Here is an 18,484-nt window from a genome sequence, read left to right as displayed (position 1 = left end):
ACAAAGTTGGTGGCGACTAGCTGATCCCCCTTTCAGTGAATAAATGAGGAACGATCCTTTCGGTAGAACCAAGCAACAAGATATTAATTCGTTCTCTGCCCTCGGAAAAGCATTTTGAAATCAGTATCTGAAGACAATCGTTTTGTGAGTTTTATAACACTCCGTTTTGGGTACATGGGCGCTGATCACAATGTACTGATATCAGCAGGGCAATAGGTAAACTAGGTAGCAGGCACTAACGACTTCCAGACTATGTATATAATAAAAGTGGCGTCTCTTTAACTATTTAAATTGCTAATTCGACAAATGCAGATAGTTGTAAGTTAAAAAATTCGTTGAAGTGACATGAGTATAATAGCTTTGGAAAACGTAGACTAAGCTCAGTAAGCTAAAGTCGTTGACATACTACACGTTACCTGGCAAGGATCCAGTTAGCAGTATTCTTTGGAGGTGCGAAATTTAAAAGCTGTAGGTTATCACCTAGTCATAGTCAATTCTCGGCTTTTCGCTATGTACCGGCTTCAACTACGGGACGGGTTCTATACTGAACTTTCTCAAACCTGCTGAGCAACGCAAAGTTTGTCCATGGTTGTTAACTTGAAATATCTATCAAGGTTTGGGAAAATAAACATTCTTTGATCACTCATTCATGATCTGCTTAGGCGTTTTCAAGTAGGATGTCTTCTGGTCAAGATGTATCACTTAATGAGCAACAGGTTGTGATTGACAATGGAAACTTTTAATTTGTTCTGTTGGTTGTAGGCAGATAAGCCAAGATGGAACCTATAATTTGTCCGAATTTAAGCCAAAAGTACACAGAACTCACCAACTACCAAGACTTCCGTGTCAGTGACTGTGCATTCCTCAATGTGTTCTTGTATAGATCCAAGCCCCCAAATTACGCCACAATTGTTCACAAGCCGTTATCATGTTCGATGGAGCGAAACAGAGGGAAATATTTAAAAATGTTCGACAAAAGCACTCGCGAACTGAACAACTATTAAATATTTACAGTTATACTTGACCAAAGCAAACAGTCTACATACCTTTTTAAGAATGGGGTCGTACCGTAGAGGCAAGCAAAGCTCATTTACTGAAATATGAAACAAGCTCAACATTACCTGGCTCTGAATCACCAATCCTGAACTGTCAACAAACTTTTCTCCCACACACAATTTTGTTGCCACGCTCATCACTTTGTCCAATTATGCGGGACGTAATAACTCTCCTACCTTCTTTATATCTAACTAATAGTAAACACATGTTGTAGAGGCGCTTCGGATTGGATCGCAATACTTCTGTGCTGCATCTCATTTACCAACTCTGTCAGTCGAATGCTAGCCGAGTGCCACCGCAATTTTGGTTTACGGTGCTCGCGAAAGTGACAGCCGCTACACAGAGGTGGATAGCGTCGGACTCAGGAAGGTAGGCTCAAAGTGTACATTTTCAACCAGTGACCAACTATTTTCCTTATGCTGAGCAGTGTGTCACGCAGTGGTGAACAAAATCAACGGGTGAGTTAGCTTGCAAATCTATCTAGGAAGGAGCCTCCTGCGTGGGATTTAGTAAGCCTCCATCACATTATACTCTTCTATTAATCGTCATCAGCTCAATCTTGCTTTGTTTGTTAATGTTTATCTGGAAACACATAAAAGTTTAAGTAGACCATGTTCACTTTTGAATTTGAACGGAAAAACTTCTTCCAATTAAGCATGAATTCGGCAACCAGGAGGCAATATTTCCGGCTGCACTCCAGCGCCAATCTTCTCGTAAATGCCGTAATTACTTGAACTTCACATTTCAAGAGCTAACTAAACCCCGTAGGCGTTCCAGTAGTTTGGAATAGTCTTTTGAATATTTTATGGACGTTGGCACGCTGTATAAGTCATTACTGGAGCTGATGTGGTTACGGCTATCATGCCTTTAGGTTGAATCTCAAGGTATGACGGGGAAACAGTGTTAGCAATATTGTGGAATGTTAGTAGCTCGGGTGTGCTGTTTGGTTGTTGGTCTGTTCGCCGAGCTTAGCAGTTGAATTGCAAGCGTTTCATCACCAATCGAGGTGAGATCGTCAGTGCAGGGTTGAGTGGGAAACAGTGTCCTCGGTAGCTCAGTTGATGCGCACCCGGTAGGTAAGTGGGAAACCGAGTGTTCAGGTTGATCAAAGGGAAAACCTTCAGTTTACGTTGACTATACCGGAAATTCCCATTTTAGTAAATGCCAGAACCATTTATTGTTTGACTCTGAAAAAGTCAATTTCCCAAATCATCATTCAGATGGCATTCAGATGGTGTAACGTAACGAATGCTATTAACTACACTAAAGAAATGGAGAAAAATTGTATACCTTCTGTTTTGCTGCCTTGACCATGGTCCATTACAGGCCGGTGCATCAATAAGCACAGCAGTTTTCTACCTTAGATGATGAAAACAACGTTAGAAAAGATTTGATAAAAGCACCATCATTGCCATTCTTGTAATACTGATGGGTTCTATCACAAGTAAAACATCCCAGATCCGGCATGGACTGAAAGGAATAATTGTGTAAGTACAACATCTAGATTAATCACATGAGAGTGATGTGAACGGGAAGTCAAAACGCGGCCTTCAATATAGGTGTAATTGACATAAAATTCTCGAAATACACTCATTTGCAAACTAATTTGCTTTTGCGAGAGACTAAGGTGAATCTCTCGTTTGTGATGTGTATTTGGCTCATTTCGTGCAATTTGGTTTCAAGTAGAACATGAGGTTGACGGAAACTCGGGGACTGCGCCTAGCTGATGAGCCCCAAGAAGGGCGAAACCGGTCGTGGGCTGTCGACAAATTTTCAGCAACCTTATGAGCAGTGCACCACGAATAGATATAAGATTCCGTTATGATATTCAGTCAGATACTTACCCGTAATTTTTGGCACGATACCAAGTCTATCCACAGATTTATCAATGTTCCAAGCCAAAGTACACAATAACTTCCATAACTTTCGAACTTCCATGCCATCCGGTTCCTCGTAGGCCTCTAAGGAGTGCAAAGTCCTTTCTGGTTTCCTCATAAAAAAGTGATGCTCCGGTTGAATTAATTTGAAGGCTGATACTACACTAAAGGGTATGGATGCGTAGTGGATCTGAAAGAAGTTGGTGCGAAACTCGATTAGTTCGACAGTTTTCTATCAGTAAATAAAAAGATTGATACTTGCTTAAAAGAAGGCAGGCATGTAACTTTGTAATACGCATATAAACAATAACAATGTCTCGAACATATCCGAGTTTTTTTGTAAAACTATACTTCTATCAAACATATTTCTTCACAAAACTCCGCATTCACAGCCCAGACGCAGTAAAAAAATCATTTAGCCACAATTTCAAACTAGAGGAAGCAATTTCTACAATCATTTTGGAATACTTGCTGCGCTTATGAGCGTAAAATCATTTTTGACGGGTCATTTTGACTATGCATTTCTACGAGATGAACTGAATCAACAATAATATACTTTTGGCTAGGTCGAACAGACGCATCCGTGCCAACCATTTGGATACAGATTTTTCACAACACATTGTGTATTCAGCTACCAAGCCGTCGATCATTGAGTGAACTCCGATAAACTGGTCAACACAGAGATTATGGTCGCTTTGTTGTGATGTCCGAAGGAAATACAGGATAATTAATGACTTAACAAACAAGTAGAGAAGTGCAGTAACCTATCGGAAATGATCGGATTGAAATTATTCCGCACGACAACAGCAAATCGGTTGTTTCGGTAATTCCTCACAACTTCCGTACAAAGTATAAATGTAGGAATTGTGAACATCCGAAAGGGATTCGGTGGTCATCTCGACTTGAAACAATGGACAATCACAGGTGATTTGTGTGGATCAAAAGGCGATGGTGATTGATGACTCTGATTGCAAGTGGGACGAGGCAAATGTTCCTACTGGTTCGTATGAAGGGGGCTGGACACGAAAAAACACATCTACGCAGTTGCCGTTTGACTAAAGCGATCAGTCGCCAAAGGACATGAGGCATCAGTAAAGCACCGCAATTATTTGATAGTTGTACGGGGTCGACCAACTCCTAGAGAGGGCAGGATAATTTGAAGTGTCCCTTTAATTAAAATACCAGTACCACATAACGTCTAATTTCGTCACCTCTTAGATTCCTTAGGCCAAAGTCTCCAGGTGCCATCATTGTAAGTTGCTGTATATTTGTCATACGTGAACCGACATGGTCTCCTACACATGAACTAAAATTGTGCGACAATTACTACGGCCGCCTGTTTTCTTCGGCAAAACAAATTGGCACACAGATCACCCAAAATCAAGTGTTCCTACCCCGTCCATGAAGACTTCCGAACACGGATGCTTGAGGACGAAAACACTATTCTGTTTGATCTTCAAATAGCATCCCCTAAAAGGTTGCACCAGAATTTCCGATTCTGCCGCATTTTTCATGGTGAACATTGAGTTAGTCCTATTGATGCCCAAATCTTCTGCCTCATCTAAGCATAGATTTGCCCAGTAATTTCTATCCTCAGTTTGGAAGGCAAACAAAGTACCACAACAGGTTAGGAAAGTGCACCGTCTGATTTCGCTTGTTTACTGGGGAGTCTGGCTGGTGAATTAAGATAATCTCAAGACCTTCACGTGGCACAGTGCTCATCGTAGGACGACTATGGAACTATTTGGTGGCAGTCAGTAAGTCACTCGGAAGAATTCCGTCCGATTTGTCTGGTGAGTGGTAAAGTGCCCGGTCGGTCCAGTCCTCATACACCTTAGTTAGTGAACAGTAAATCTCTCGACAAGATGCCGAGTCATGCAGTCGGCTCACATTCCTGAAGATTAGGAAGCAATGAACAAATCGTTACAGAGGAATCATGAAGTGAGTTCAGTGTTGACCACTGGATCACAGCTCAACAATACCCTTGACTTCGGTGCACTAATAGTCCACTTGAAGACAAGGGCTGGCAAACCGGTCAACCATATAGATTTTGAAGAATACAGGGATAGGTTTTTAGAGGAAGATAGATTAAATGGAGTTGCAAGTTCGACCGTAGGTTTGGGGTGGCTTTTTTCAAACTGCCACGTATATCTGTTTCCCTTTAGGTTTAACGAATAAGCCGTAGTTTCTTATCAGGAATATCGTTGTAGATTTGACTGGTTCTGTAAACCAGTTATTTATAGAGTATCTCCTATAGTGGACTACCAAAACGCTGCGCAAATCACTGCGTTTTCCAGACCATTTGAACTAAATGACTCGCCTTGCCTCCTTGTCAATAAGACATTTAGGAAGTGGATTTAGTCCTCCACATTTAAACCCTGTAATGTGTGAGCGGTGCTAACACACTCTATGGGACTTGTCATCAGATTCGTGAATAGAAAACACATCTTCCATATGTTAATGCTTCAAAGAATGTTAAGAACTGCCGAGGTGATTACCATCCGGTTAGTGGTCCCCTCCGTGCCACCGATATAAGCATGTGAAGGTTTTCAGCCTGCCTTGGCCCACCAGTCACGATTCAAGTAAAGAAAGTAATCAGAGAGTGCACCCTTTTAACCTACAGTGAAGTCTTCGGTACCACTGTCATCCTTTTTTTAGATCTTATTTCCATATACACCAGAAAAGCTGCTGTCGAAACCACACGTTTGTAAGGCATCTCGTTTTCATTTATAAAAATGATACGTCGCTAACTGGCCTCACCGTTTCAAATTCATCATTTGTATTCAGCTTCTCAATATTGTATACGCTTATTATTAAATTGCAATGTGGCCTAACTCACGCTTCATCATGGAATTTCAGCAGACCGGACCGTTTGACTCAACCAATCGGGAAAGCTTGATTTTTGGACCGAAACTTTCACCCTCTTCAGAGCTATGTGGATGGATGGATGCCCACAGTGGTGGCTTGGCTACGTCCGCAGCATTCGAATCATGTATCATTTACGTCAAATGTATCTGACTGTCCGTACTTGTCAGGATGTCGGGTCTAGCTGACGCTGCTTATCTGTACAATCGTACAGATGTGCGAATCGGTGCGAATTCGTGCATCAAGATGATGGAACTTTTCTGTCAAGCCCCACATCCCCGATCAGTCAGTAACATCGACGACTGCCAACATAACTCGCGGATATATATGTTTTCCCCATATGCTTTTGTTGTACGAAGAAAAACTCCAAAATTAGGATGAATATCGCAACTGGTTTACCTAAAGTTGATGATTTATTGGTCAGAATGGAGGACGGTTAACTCCACAACTCTAAGAGAAACTCTACTATACATGTTTATTTCCTCCATATGACAATACTTACATACTTTTGATAAAAATTGGTGCACTTCTAGCAACCAGGAACTGTCTGGTTCTCCTAATGCTCCTTTCAACAGATGTACCTTTTCCTGATGCAAATGTAAACTACTTTGGCGAACTTTTAGTAACACGTACCGCTACGGCAACGTCGTATACAACGACACATTGCGTGTTTCGACAACCACGTCGTTTCATCCTCTAATATATGACTAAAAACCTGCTGGTGATTTACGTTTCACTATTCTGGTAGCTCACATCATTTTATTTAGCCACGGGAGTTGATATCTTTGCACCTGCATCGTTGTTTGAATGTATCATCCGGTACGCCTAATTCACTACTGGTCACTGAAACACATTTTGTTCGCCTATCTTTGATTGCAGTCAACCTATGCATCAACTCATCTGCTTTCTTTGATTAAACGAATCAGGCGAGCCCCTTCCACACCCACGTCATAACCTATCGGAGTTTCACAAGTCCGCATTTGTTCATTCATCACCCGCAAACTTCCAAAAATAACTGGCGAGAAACATTTAAAATAAAGTTATCAAAACACCCCTCAATCCTTTCAAAACACTTCTGTTTTCTTCCCGTTTTTCCACTTTATGAGAATGTATATCTTGGACAGAGTGCAGACAATGTCTTAGACCCAGCAAATGGCCTCAAGATTTTCCAACGATGTTCGTTCATTAGATGCGTTACTGAGCAATGCATCCAAGTGAAGTGAATTTAAATGTCCTGACAAGCGCCACTTACTGATGGTCAACACATTTTAACATTGCATTGTTCACAGCCACACCACTCTCATTTGAACGGCCGTGTTCCTGTTCTGGCGTAATTGTTGTGGTGAGTCCACACCAAAGGGAAGCGCTGGACTCGAGTTTCACTCCTATTAGAGCTCATCAGCAGTGCACATCCAATGGCCGCGCCGGGATTTGAACCCCGGACATCTGATATGCGATGCAAGCCTGTAACCACTACTCCACCAGCGCACGTTGGATGCATCTGAATTATCACGTCTGAACAGGCGAACGTGTTCACACTTGAGCTATGTGATTGGTGTGCCCGACTCATCGAACGACGACCCAGTAACTGTCCTGGTTGTGACGATCGATTGACCCGCCAGTCAGGACTTCCCAGTCAGGTAGCGTGGCACATGCTTGAAACCCACTGGGCAGATTTTTGTTTGCAATTTTGGGGTTTTGCGGGGTTCAAATCCTGGCGCGGTCATTGAATATGCACTGCTGATGAGCTCTAATAAGAGCGAAACTCGAGTCCAGTGCTTCCCTTTGGTATGGACTCACCACAACAATTACGCCAGAACAGGAACACGGCCGTTCAAACGAGTGGTGTGGCTGTGAACAAAAATACCTATCCCGCAAAAACCCCAAAGTTTAACGTTTCAGTTTGAAATTTACATTTGTCATGTTACTTACCAATTTATCAACTTTCTGTACGCCATTGTCGTCCCCATCGGAATAGGCAAGTCTAAATTTGGTAACTAAAAACAAAAAAAAATAGGTAAAACCCTGGGTAAACAGTTCCATTCTAACGATATTGTTCAGCTTGGATCGTACGTACTTAGGTCACTAATAAGGACATTTGATTCATATAGCTATGCTCACACTCGCACTTAGTAAAAAACAGGAGCTATGCAAGCTAAATAAGGGCAAAGTGCAAGTGCATGAAAATCAGTGGCAGTCTAGACAATCTAACATCTGAGGGCGGACTTATAATGCAAGCTACGTGGCCAAATCTTTTCGACTTCAAACTAGAAAATAAAAATTGGGTCTTCGCCTTGTTCTCAAGCATTCAAAAGCAACTCGAACCCGATGAGATAGGTAGCATTTTACTGGAAATTTTTTATCTTAGTGAAGCAAATCCACGTTGAAAAATGCTGGAAAAAAAACTGCTAAATTTTCCAAGCTTCTTCACACTACCAATAACCTATGGATAGTGTAGAATTCACCCAATGGGCAGAGCTTGTATCTGAAAAATTGCTGCTCGTATATCCAGCCAACACGTATGATCAGTTGTTGTCAATTCGTCGACTGAAGAATGAGCGACACTATATCATATCCAAGTGCGAGTTGAGCATACTACCGAACAACGGCTCGTAGCGGATCGGTCTTGCTTTCGAACTCTTAGCTTGGAGGTTATGGATACCAAACTTAATAATTCCATGAGGTGTGTAACGCTGAGGATCCACAATAAAGATGAAGCACCTGAACAGTGCTTCGCAGCTTTTACTGTTGATTGGCTTCAATTGCAGGAGGAAACCTCCACTAAAATTCTCATATCTCATCCTAGTGACAGGTGTGACAAGATGACATTCATGAACAGTACCGAAAGAGGGCTTGGTGTACACGCTAACAGTTCTTCTACCAGGCTAATGACAAACTGCACGAAAAAATGAAAATCATGAATGAATTGACAAGTTGACCAAGACCGTGGCAAATGGGGCGTGAAAATAATACGTGTTTCGGCTCCGCAGGTACACAGTGATTCTTTCGCCCAAAGGCAACGGTTAACAGACCATTCGGCTACTGTTACGTGACATTCGTATACCCATCGGAATGTGGCGACGTACAGTAAGATATTCACTAAATTGGGAAGTTCTTGAGCAAGTTGAGGTAGACGACAACCACTGATATTGCACCAAAAAACAGATGCTGTACAAACTGAGTTTTCGAAAACTTTGTCTGTCCTCCACGTTTGTGCGCTTTTTATTCACATGTAATTCGCCGTACTTTGACACATTTGAACAAACGGGGACTTCCGACTACAAAATTGCGCTGTTTGGGTGGGTTACTCAATGCGCCAGGTGTTCAGCTATTCGAAGAGCTTAATGGCAGATTGCTTAAACGTAGATAAAAAAAATCTGATCGACCCATGAAAGACTTATTCATGAGTGTTTTCTGAAACGTTCATAGTTAGCTCTATGGTTTTCTCGTCCAACCATGCACTTAAATAGCTATCAGATCACCTTAAGCTATTAAAGCTGGCTACTCTCGCTCTGAAAGTGCAACTGTGGTGTCACACATCACAACCGACGATTTACGGAGTCCAGTCTTTTCTATTCCAGTGTATTACAAGTTAAGTTATTCAGAATTCTAACTTTCTAACTTTGCAGTTTTAGGGAAAATCTGACAGAAAAGCCTCATGAGGACAGTTGTAAGCGAAATAATGCGCCGATCACAAGTTCCCTGCAGTTGAACGCAAAATAAAACAGAAGATTGCCAACATGTGCCTGGTCTGACAACCGTGAAACTGTCCAGACAAATTTCGTCTTATTTTGGGCAACAAGCATAATAAATCTTAGAATACTACTTTCTAGTAAGGCCGATCAACGGAAAAGTAATAAAACCCACCCTCATCCTTTGGCTCTCATCACAAGGGACGAATTTGGGTCTTTAAGACGTTTTCTTTCTAAACCAGAACTAATGTAGCGTGTCTTTGTGTTTCTCAAATAGCGTTTATTTTTTGCACAGGAAAGGTATTAAGACAGCTGAGTAAGTGCCGGTGGACCAATTGGTACGAAATTATTCTCTGAATTCGGAAGACCAAAGCAGCGTTTGCCAAACCGTTAAATTTTGGTGCCGACGATGACATCAGCTTCGCTGATAACGATAGAATATACACAGCCGTTGTCCCATTTGTGGTTTAGGGGGGTGGTCACTGCATGTCAGAATCCCTTGATGGTTCTGTGCGTTCGCTCATCGATGCGTGTGAAGCATTCCGCGGGTCTGACTGGAACATCAGATCAGCACTTCCGAAGTACCGCAGGTGGTTTTCCGGAAATTTCGTTCCCGCTAAAACTGATAAGCTGGTCACACCTCACAGGTTACTCTGGATGAGCCTTGTTCTTCATGGAGTGAGGAGCGTTTGCTTCTAGGTCCCTTACTCAGCCTTGAATTCAGATTGAGACAATCCAGGGGCGGCCCACCCATCGCATAGCAACTAGATCTTGCCCGCCAACTCAGTCACGTTTGTGGCTGGAACGCGGGACGAGCCAAAACACAGCTACTGGTCCTGAAAGATGTGGTTGTGTAATGCAACCAATGGCGCTCCAGCGTTAATGCCACTGCATTCGTTGCATAGATCTCACTACATTTCATACCTGACAGACAAAACCATTTGGAGTCAGCGGAACGACAGGGTAAGCGTCCTAACATGTGGATTGCAGATCCCATCTCTTTATGCTCTTTATCCTCGGTGCACGAAGTTGCAGCAATTTGGTGAATGGCTTTTGGGGCCAAAAGTTGAGCTGAACCGAACCCAACCGAGCTGACAACTGCTCAGCTATCGATAACTCTGATAATCTCTGTGCGCACATCTATGGTGAAGGATCCTTGCCATTCTGCTACAACTGGTCACAAGCTATAGAAAAATATCATGAAACAAATTTCGGAGCTCCGCTAATGACGGTGTTGCATGAACTTTGAAATGCTATGAGACAAACCGTGGAACAAATGAGCTAAATTACCTTTCAGGGATTTTCTTGTCAATTTCACACACCCATCAGGTATTACGTAGTGTGGGACTGCAAAGGAAATAAGTATGTTCATTAATTCCGGTTGATACAATCCATTCTGTCCACGGAAAGGATGCAGATTGTATCGCTTTGTAAAATTCTACATGTTAAACTTTGTTGTGGGAATTTTATTAGTTACTCCACATGAGCTGTAAAATTTTCAGTTCATGGGTAATGGACATTGAAAGTAACGAATGATTTGATAAAAATTCGCATTTGATAGTTATCTTACTGGTCTTGCTGCGCTTCGGACTACCGTGAAAGTTATAGACGCTATTCTATATAATTTCTGCAGGTAAAACGTGGCATATTCATCACAAGTAAACGGTAAAAAGACCTCAGCTGAAGCCCCAAATTCGATGGACACATCAATACCTTACATATAACTGGTGTACATCAGTGGTCTTGTAAAATTCTTCGCATGTTCGTAAGATTATTCTTTGGAGAACAGCTACTTGTATATTCATGAATTTTGGCTAGACAGTGTCAACATGATGAACACAAAATGCGCTGCATGAACCCCTTCGAATTAGGTCATTTTTAATTTTTCATGTCCAAATGAGAAGGTTATACAACCGGAATTATAGATTATTTCAATTCCACGCATGTATCTAGCTACGTGCAATATGATGTCATGTTCAATACCGGTAACCCCCCTGTGAACACTTTCATATGATCACATGAGATTCCTTTTGTGGCTGTTAACACCTGTTTATATTACGAGATGCCCATCAAGACCGCTATAGTTAATTTACCAATACATTGGTGCTTGACTGTAGATCAACATATAGTACGAGTCAAAATCGTACATTCTAAACACTTAGTTTCCACGTACTTTTATTCTTCGAAACGGGCAGCAGGCGAATCCTACCACAGCATCAGCTGTAGGGTAGGAACATACGACATACCGTCCACGCAGAGGTTGATCAAATACCAAAGGAAAAGTACCCGTGGAAATCTAGTAAATTTACGCATTGAATGAGTTAACTTACACCTTCTGACAACTACGACATAAGCATTCTGCTTTCATCGAACAACGCTGGCTCGATTTCCTCCTGGAGGGTCTTCTTTGATTTGGTTCTTCGCTGGACTTGAGGGGGAGTGTTTATGAGTCAATCACATTTCAAGTAAAATTTCGACTTTGGGAGAAGTCTTGTACGTCACTTTGTTGCTATGCCTGAATTCAGTGTATTAAATGGTGGTACTTAAGGGTGTAACGACTTGTCATCTCCGCTCTCGACATTATAGTGGATTGTTCTTTACGCGTTTCTGACAAACTTGATGTCTACCCACTCTCATTACGTCCGATCAGAAACCACTAAGTATGCACAAGAGAGAATACACTTCAGCTCATGTAACATGGCTGATGTTGGATAACCCAACTACCTCTGCTGTACAACCTGATATGCGCAAGCTTTCATGTTTGATTGCAAGAGCTTCTAGGTCTAACCAAAAACATGAGACTTTCGGTTGATCCAGTCAATGATAATTCATACACATAGTAAGTTGCGCTGCATGCCAAAGGTAAGTGGAAAGTTACGCTGGCACCCTACACGTATGGGATAGCACCATGATCGAACTGACTGTCAGAGCAACTTTACAAACATCCTATGGGTGGTCCACTGTGTGTACGAGCACCGTCAGTAAGCCAGAATTGGTGCTTTGCTTGAACCTAGTTGAGACAACCTATTGTCACGTAACGACTGAGAGCAAACTCTTAAATGAAAGCAGAGCAGATGAACCTACATATTTTGTTCTGGCTTCCCCATGTTATGTTAGTACCAAATTACCGCCTGCACCCAGTTGGCCATTGAAGCTATAAGCCCAAGCATCGCAGCTCAGTACCTTTCTATCATAGATGTTGGGTCGTTATTCGTTAGTGTGTCGTTCCATACTGACGTGTAAAGATCTACGGGAAGCTCTCGCATGAGTTCACCACATCAAGTGGTATCAGGCAGGGCTGTCCTGTTTCACCTTTCCTCTTCAACTTCGTCATGGATACGATTATGGAAGACTCACTGTCCGTCTTCATAGTCGTTTGCTTGTCTTCAGTAATTTGCTGTGAATTCTCAATCGTCACTTCAACTAAAATCTTCAGCGTGTAATACGGTGGCGATTTACTGCATTGTGTGGGTACCCATCAAGTAATCATTCAATAGGTTTGCGCATGTTGTTCGGTGCTGACAAACTCTGTAGGTGCACCACGTCAAATAGATTCTTCAACGTCATCTACCGTTTTCTATCTGGCTGTTCTGGGAATACAAATTAATCCATGATTAGAATACTGGTCACTAAAATTCCCGTAGATGTCAGAACTTACAGGCACAAATTTGTGTTCAGGAGCGCGTGATCCTAATTTTTTTTACCTGGAACGGTCTACACAATCCAGATATATGGTCACCGATCAACAGGCACCACTTTGATCTAGGATGGCAATAGTCAAGAAAAAAGAATAGAAACAATAGCGGCTAGCCGGCTATAATATTCATACAGGATGACTTAATTCGAATAAAATGGAAATCCGAGTTAACTTGTCATATGGTGGCTTGGGAAACAAGCCATCTGTTGTCCCTACATCCAGCGCTTTGAACCTTCTCCATAAGATATTACCTAAAATATCAATGACAGTATACAAACTAGATAACATGCATGAAATATTTTGTTAAAGTGGAAATGAGCTTCACATATTTTATCCTCATACCGGGATTGTCCTGGTATCAACAAAAGTGCATACAGTAACGCTTACCGCTCGTCAGTATGGCTTCATGCCTAGAGGAGGCTGAAACAAAGTGGAAAAGGACATCCTGTCTTTTTATGCTACCATTTATTTTTTCTTTCAATGGTAGGGAAGTCTTTGGGTTGAGAGTACTACAACTCCAAAATTTTTGTTGTTTTGTCGGGTTGGTACGCACCTGGAGTTGGGCGATTCACCACTTTTGGATTGGCTGAAGGTAGGAAAAAGCATAAATTTAGGCTACCATGGCGCAAATACTATGCTGAACATCTAAACTTTTATCAGTTTAAAAGGAATGCAAAACAATGGAGCACTGTGTTCATGTACACTATCGCTACATGCCATAAACTGGGCAATGCCTTGTGAGAGCTGCGTGAGAAGCTAATGAATAAAGACAGGTATAGAATTAGGCTGTACACTGGTCCTTTTATGAGTGCACCCAAAAAATCTTTTCTTTGGAGGTTTTTGTTCCTTCGTGCCTTCCCGAAAGTTACACTGTAAGGATGCCCAAGGTATTAGTCCGAAACAGCGAAATCTTTCTATCCGCGGAATCAGTGTTGAGTCCCAAGCATCGCTGTGCAGTGGTATCTATAAACGAAAGTTTGAAGATCATTTATGGCAAACAGATTTCCGGAGAATTTTGATTCTTGGGTAATTTTAAACATACGTTGGCACTTTCGAGACTTTACAATTGCGCTGACGTTATAAAAGTCGCGAAAAAGGCTGTTGAAACCTGTTTATTTTACTCACATCTTTCGCACTTCGCATATATCTGCCGCCTTTAGCTGATCTTATCATTGCCGTGTAACTATAATTAAGTCCGAATAGGGGGATGAGGAGTCAGGAAGTTCTTGATGGAAAGCCTGTGCTTCTCTAAGGATTGTCCACTTGGTTTTCCCACCTGCAATACACGATGTTCCGAATAGCCACATATGTAAACCAACATTCCCTTCTGAATATAAGCAGTATTCATTCAGGCATCTTACTAAGCCTCCAAGAATTTCATGCAGATTGCGACTTCAAAAAGCTGTTTTCCATTCAGAAGAATAAGGACAAAGATCATGAATGCCATCTTTGAGGCACTCTTCACTTCACAGAAAAGAAGTCGTATTTTGATTTGCGAGGAATCTTCCTTCCAGTATCATCCTTTTGAATAGATGGAGCTCGGTACTAAGCAAGCTTAAAATACTCAGTCTCCAGCGTTTGACCTTTTTTCAAGCCCAAACAGCTGCATCTGCAGTTCATAGCTGAATCACGCTTGAGGTTTTCATGCGTTAACTGGTTCATCATTGTCAATGGCCGCAACGCACCGATGAGGAACACTCAAAAATGAACTTCGCACATGAGCTATGCATTTCAGTATCAGCTAAAAGTCAGACAGTTTCAGAAATTTTGTGAATGCCGCAATGCTAATGAGAATCGACAACGTAAATACATCACTAGCTTTGCCTTCTATCGATCAGTCTTGAATGAAAAATGTCCGAAACTCCCCACACTCTTATAAACCAACCGGCTTTTTTTAGGTATTTTGCCTTCATCGCGGTTAAACCAAGCGGTTCATCAACGTGCCAGCTACCGCGGCTTTCTCATTTGTACCCACAAATGTGTAATTGGACAGGAGTTCAATGTCCCCTGAGTTGAAATTTCACTTATCTCTACATAAAATCCCTGCAAGCTCCAAGTTGAAGGTGATTTCCTCTGCTGATATAACATCCGTTGGACAATCTTCTATTAATAAATTAAATTTCATACAATCCTTGGAGTGCACCTTGTACGAGAACTGAGTGTACCTGGATGATTATTGCTGCCGTATACCAGATCAGAGAGTCTCATAGCCACCCATCTATGCATACACCTGATAGCAAAGGGAATCGAAGTGTAGTTCACGTAATTCCTGCAATCTGCGATAAATATCCCATTCATTATGAAACCAAACTACAAACAGACCATACGATAAACAAGGCAGTGAGCTTCGGCCTCCAGACTCTTAATATCATTAAGTACTCATTCATCGATCGAAAAGTCCAGTTTTCCTCATATTCGATCCTGAAATGCAAAACTGTCTAAACGCCTTAATTTTATGTGATCTTATGAGTTGCGAAGAGCTCTTGAAGTAAAATGTTCAACAATTTAAATAAATCTACGTCGTTTTTATAAGAGGCGCAATTTTCAAAGTATGCGAATGATGTAGTCATAGCGTAGTGAAGAGTGAAATCCTCAGAATTAGCCGGAAACAACCAGGTGGTCGGAATACATACCCTGAAATGGACAAACGAATTGGGACACCTAGACTAGGTTTATGCTATAAAATTACGTTGTTAGTATCTTCGCTGTCCGAATTCATTACACTATATAGAATAGACAACTTTTCCGCGCTTGTCATCAAGTCCGCTTTGCAAGAAGGGACATTCTGTCTCTATAATTGTTTTATACACATAAACACATCCACCTTACTCTTTACTCCAAAAGGCTGTAGATTTGTCGACTTGATCGCGGTGCGTTGTCTTCACCTCGGTTCTCACTAATTTCCCCTCTTGCGGAAAGCCTTTAACAGTTTCAACGACTAGTTTCTTTAGGCCCATAATGCAGTTCACCCTAATGTGATAAGATCATTTAGATGTTCGACTCTGGGTTCTTTATTGTCCTTACATATCGTCACTATACAATGGTGTGCAAAATATCGGTAACCCTAAATTCACTCGAAAGCATACTCTATCAAGCTCATGGGTGTGAGTTTACGCACGGACTTTTTTTGGCCCAAACATGAGGGATCAACAGTCTTTAGATTAAAACAGCATTGTGTTTATTTCTGAAGTTTAAAACAGCGGTCCTTGTCATATCATTTTTAACTTTGTAATCATCATCAATCCCCGACTCTGGCTCTAATGTTCTTGAGCTGCTGTGCTGGTCTCAAAGATGAACATGTCGTTACGGTCACACGATTTCTCAAACCTTCAGACCTACTCACCTCACAGCGCTCACTTTTTTCGAAAGAAATACACCTGGTAGCCAAATCCCCAGTACAGATAATTTGTATCCAACAATGGTAGCACGCATACGTATTACACAAATGAGATGTTGTCATCCAGGACGATAAACAGCTTGATAAATACATACCATCCGCAGGTAGAAGAGAAGTCAGCAGCTGAGTGAGTTTCCTGTTGCAAACTGCATCAGTTCCAAACGCTGGAAGCATTCTTGAATCCAGAGTTATTGGAGTAGGCATGCTTGAATCTCCACACCGTATTAGATTGTTTCCAAACAGAAGCGATTCTTTAAGTGTCTCCTGCAATGGGAGAATAAATAAAGGAGGGGAGTGAAAACGCAAGGACATTAAAGAAAATGAATTTTTTCATTTTTGTTTGCAATCCTCTGGATGTTGTTTTACCCACAAGTACTTTTTAAATAGTTTTCAAGAAGTAAACTACAGTGTATGCTAAATATGTACTTTCCAAACCAACGAGTTCTTCTTTCCATGAAAAACTGGTGTGGGCCGACCAAAACTGTTTTCCTCTAACCTCTGGTGTCTCTACGGATAGATATAGAATTATCGGAAACTTTGAGAGGGAAGCAATCCAAGTCTAATCCCTCTATTTGAACATTTTGCGGAGCATATTTTACGAGACACCAGTTCGTTCGGCCAATGGGACTAACAAGCGCACCCTACCAAATCCTATTTACAGCGCAGGAAACTCTGAATATATTTAAAAAAGAAGCATTCTTGGTGCGTTCGAAAGGCCGGTAGTGTCCCAAGGTACCTATCAGTTTTGTCCAAAATTCATTCCAAATTCATTCGATAATTGCAGGCCATTTTTTTCTATTTTCTTGACTCACTCTTGCTGTGATGATAGCTGTCACATTGGCATTAATGCAGCCCACATTCTCATGCCACTGTAGACTAAACCGTTCTAAACCCATACAATACGCCCTAGATTTGTATTTCGGTTATCTCGACGTACGCAGTGCTGATAAGCTTGCTCGCTGCGGACACACCTCATCAGAGGGACAATAGTCAGTTGTCTTTTGACTTCATCAGGTCACATTCCCGGATCACCTGTAATCCGTCATTGCGACTACTACTACATCATCCATACACCTTTAACAGCCCATCCGGATTCATACTCTGTCAGATCCTTCGCCGAAATTGTTTCATTTCCTTGTTCATTCATCTCCATCCATTTCACCCACGCTGTCCTCCAAGAGTATCCTCTAGTCTAACTCTCCTCCCGGCCGAAATGACATGTGCCAGTCGGTTTCTTCTTACCACTGGATAGCGTCACTCTCAATTTTCAACTTACTTGCTTACTAACTAACTAACTAACTAACTAACTTACTTACTTGCTTACAAAATTACCGGTATGCTCTACGAATCCATATTACAGATTATCACTCACTTCACGGAATCCAACAAGCCTATCTCTCCGATGGGTTATTAACTTCAGTGTTGGCGTGGTGAAGAGAAAGAATCAACTGGGTAAACGCTGGCGAACATATTCATTTTCAGACACACGTTCTCACTACATGATTGTTTGTAACCTTTCTGCCAGCATCGGTAAAAGCGAGGACATATTTGTTATTCACCCGCTAAAATTGGTTTGTTCTGGAGTCCTTCAAAGCCGTCGGTCGGAACTTTTCACATTTCTATTGATTTCAACGGAGATGTCGAATCCCTACCGCATGGATTGGCTGAACTTTGCACAGTATTTCTCCTCCACTTCAATCATATTCCACCCACCCCTCTATCCATCATCCAGCAGCGCCTACTGGACAGTTCCTAAATCTCTTGTTTTCGCTGTCACTACAAATTTTCCCGGTGTCCATCGTATGCTCTATTTTCATTCTGAGTTTGCGCCACAAAACTCGCACCCACTATTTCCCTCAGATTCTTCGTGTCCCAATCCAGAAGTGTGTTAGCCTTCCTC

At 41.7% G+C, this 18,484-nt stretch overlaps 1 protein-coding gene across 1 annotated transcript in view; it reads right to left on the bottom strand.

The window, feature by feature from the left end:
* The window catches only part of T265_11307 (hypothetical protein), a gene marked incomplete at both ends in the record, with an annotated part of 36,697 nt that overhangs the window by 9,308 nt on the left and 8,905 nt on the right, over nucleotides 1-18,484 (bottom strand). Inside the window, 4 exons of the mRNA XM_009177931.1 lie at nucleotides 2,901-3,123; nucleotides 7,731-7,795; nucleotides 13,741-13,773; nucleotides 16,680-16,848. Of these exons, the coding sequence (XP_009176195.1) occupies nucleotides 2,901-3,123; nucleotides 7,731-7,795; nucleotides 13,741-13,773; nucleotides 16,680-16,788 (430 nt within the window). The remainder of the gene's footprint in view (nucleotides 1-2,900; nucleotides 3,124-7,730; nucleotides 7,796-13,740; nucleotides 13,774-16,679; nucleotides 16,849-18,484) is intronic.

Source organism: Opisthorchis viverrini (genome assembly GCF_000715545.1).
Source record: "Opisthorchis viverrini unplaced genomic scaffold opera_v5_473, whole genome shotgun sequence".
NCBI classification, from domain to species: Eukaryota; Metazoa; Platyhelminthes; class Trematoda; order Opisthorchiida; family Opisthorchiidae; genus Opisthorchis; species Opisthorchis viverrini.
The sequence above is the reverse complement of the archived record's forward strand: the minus strand, read 5'-3'. Positions and strand labels throughout refer to the sequence as shown.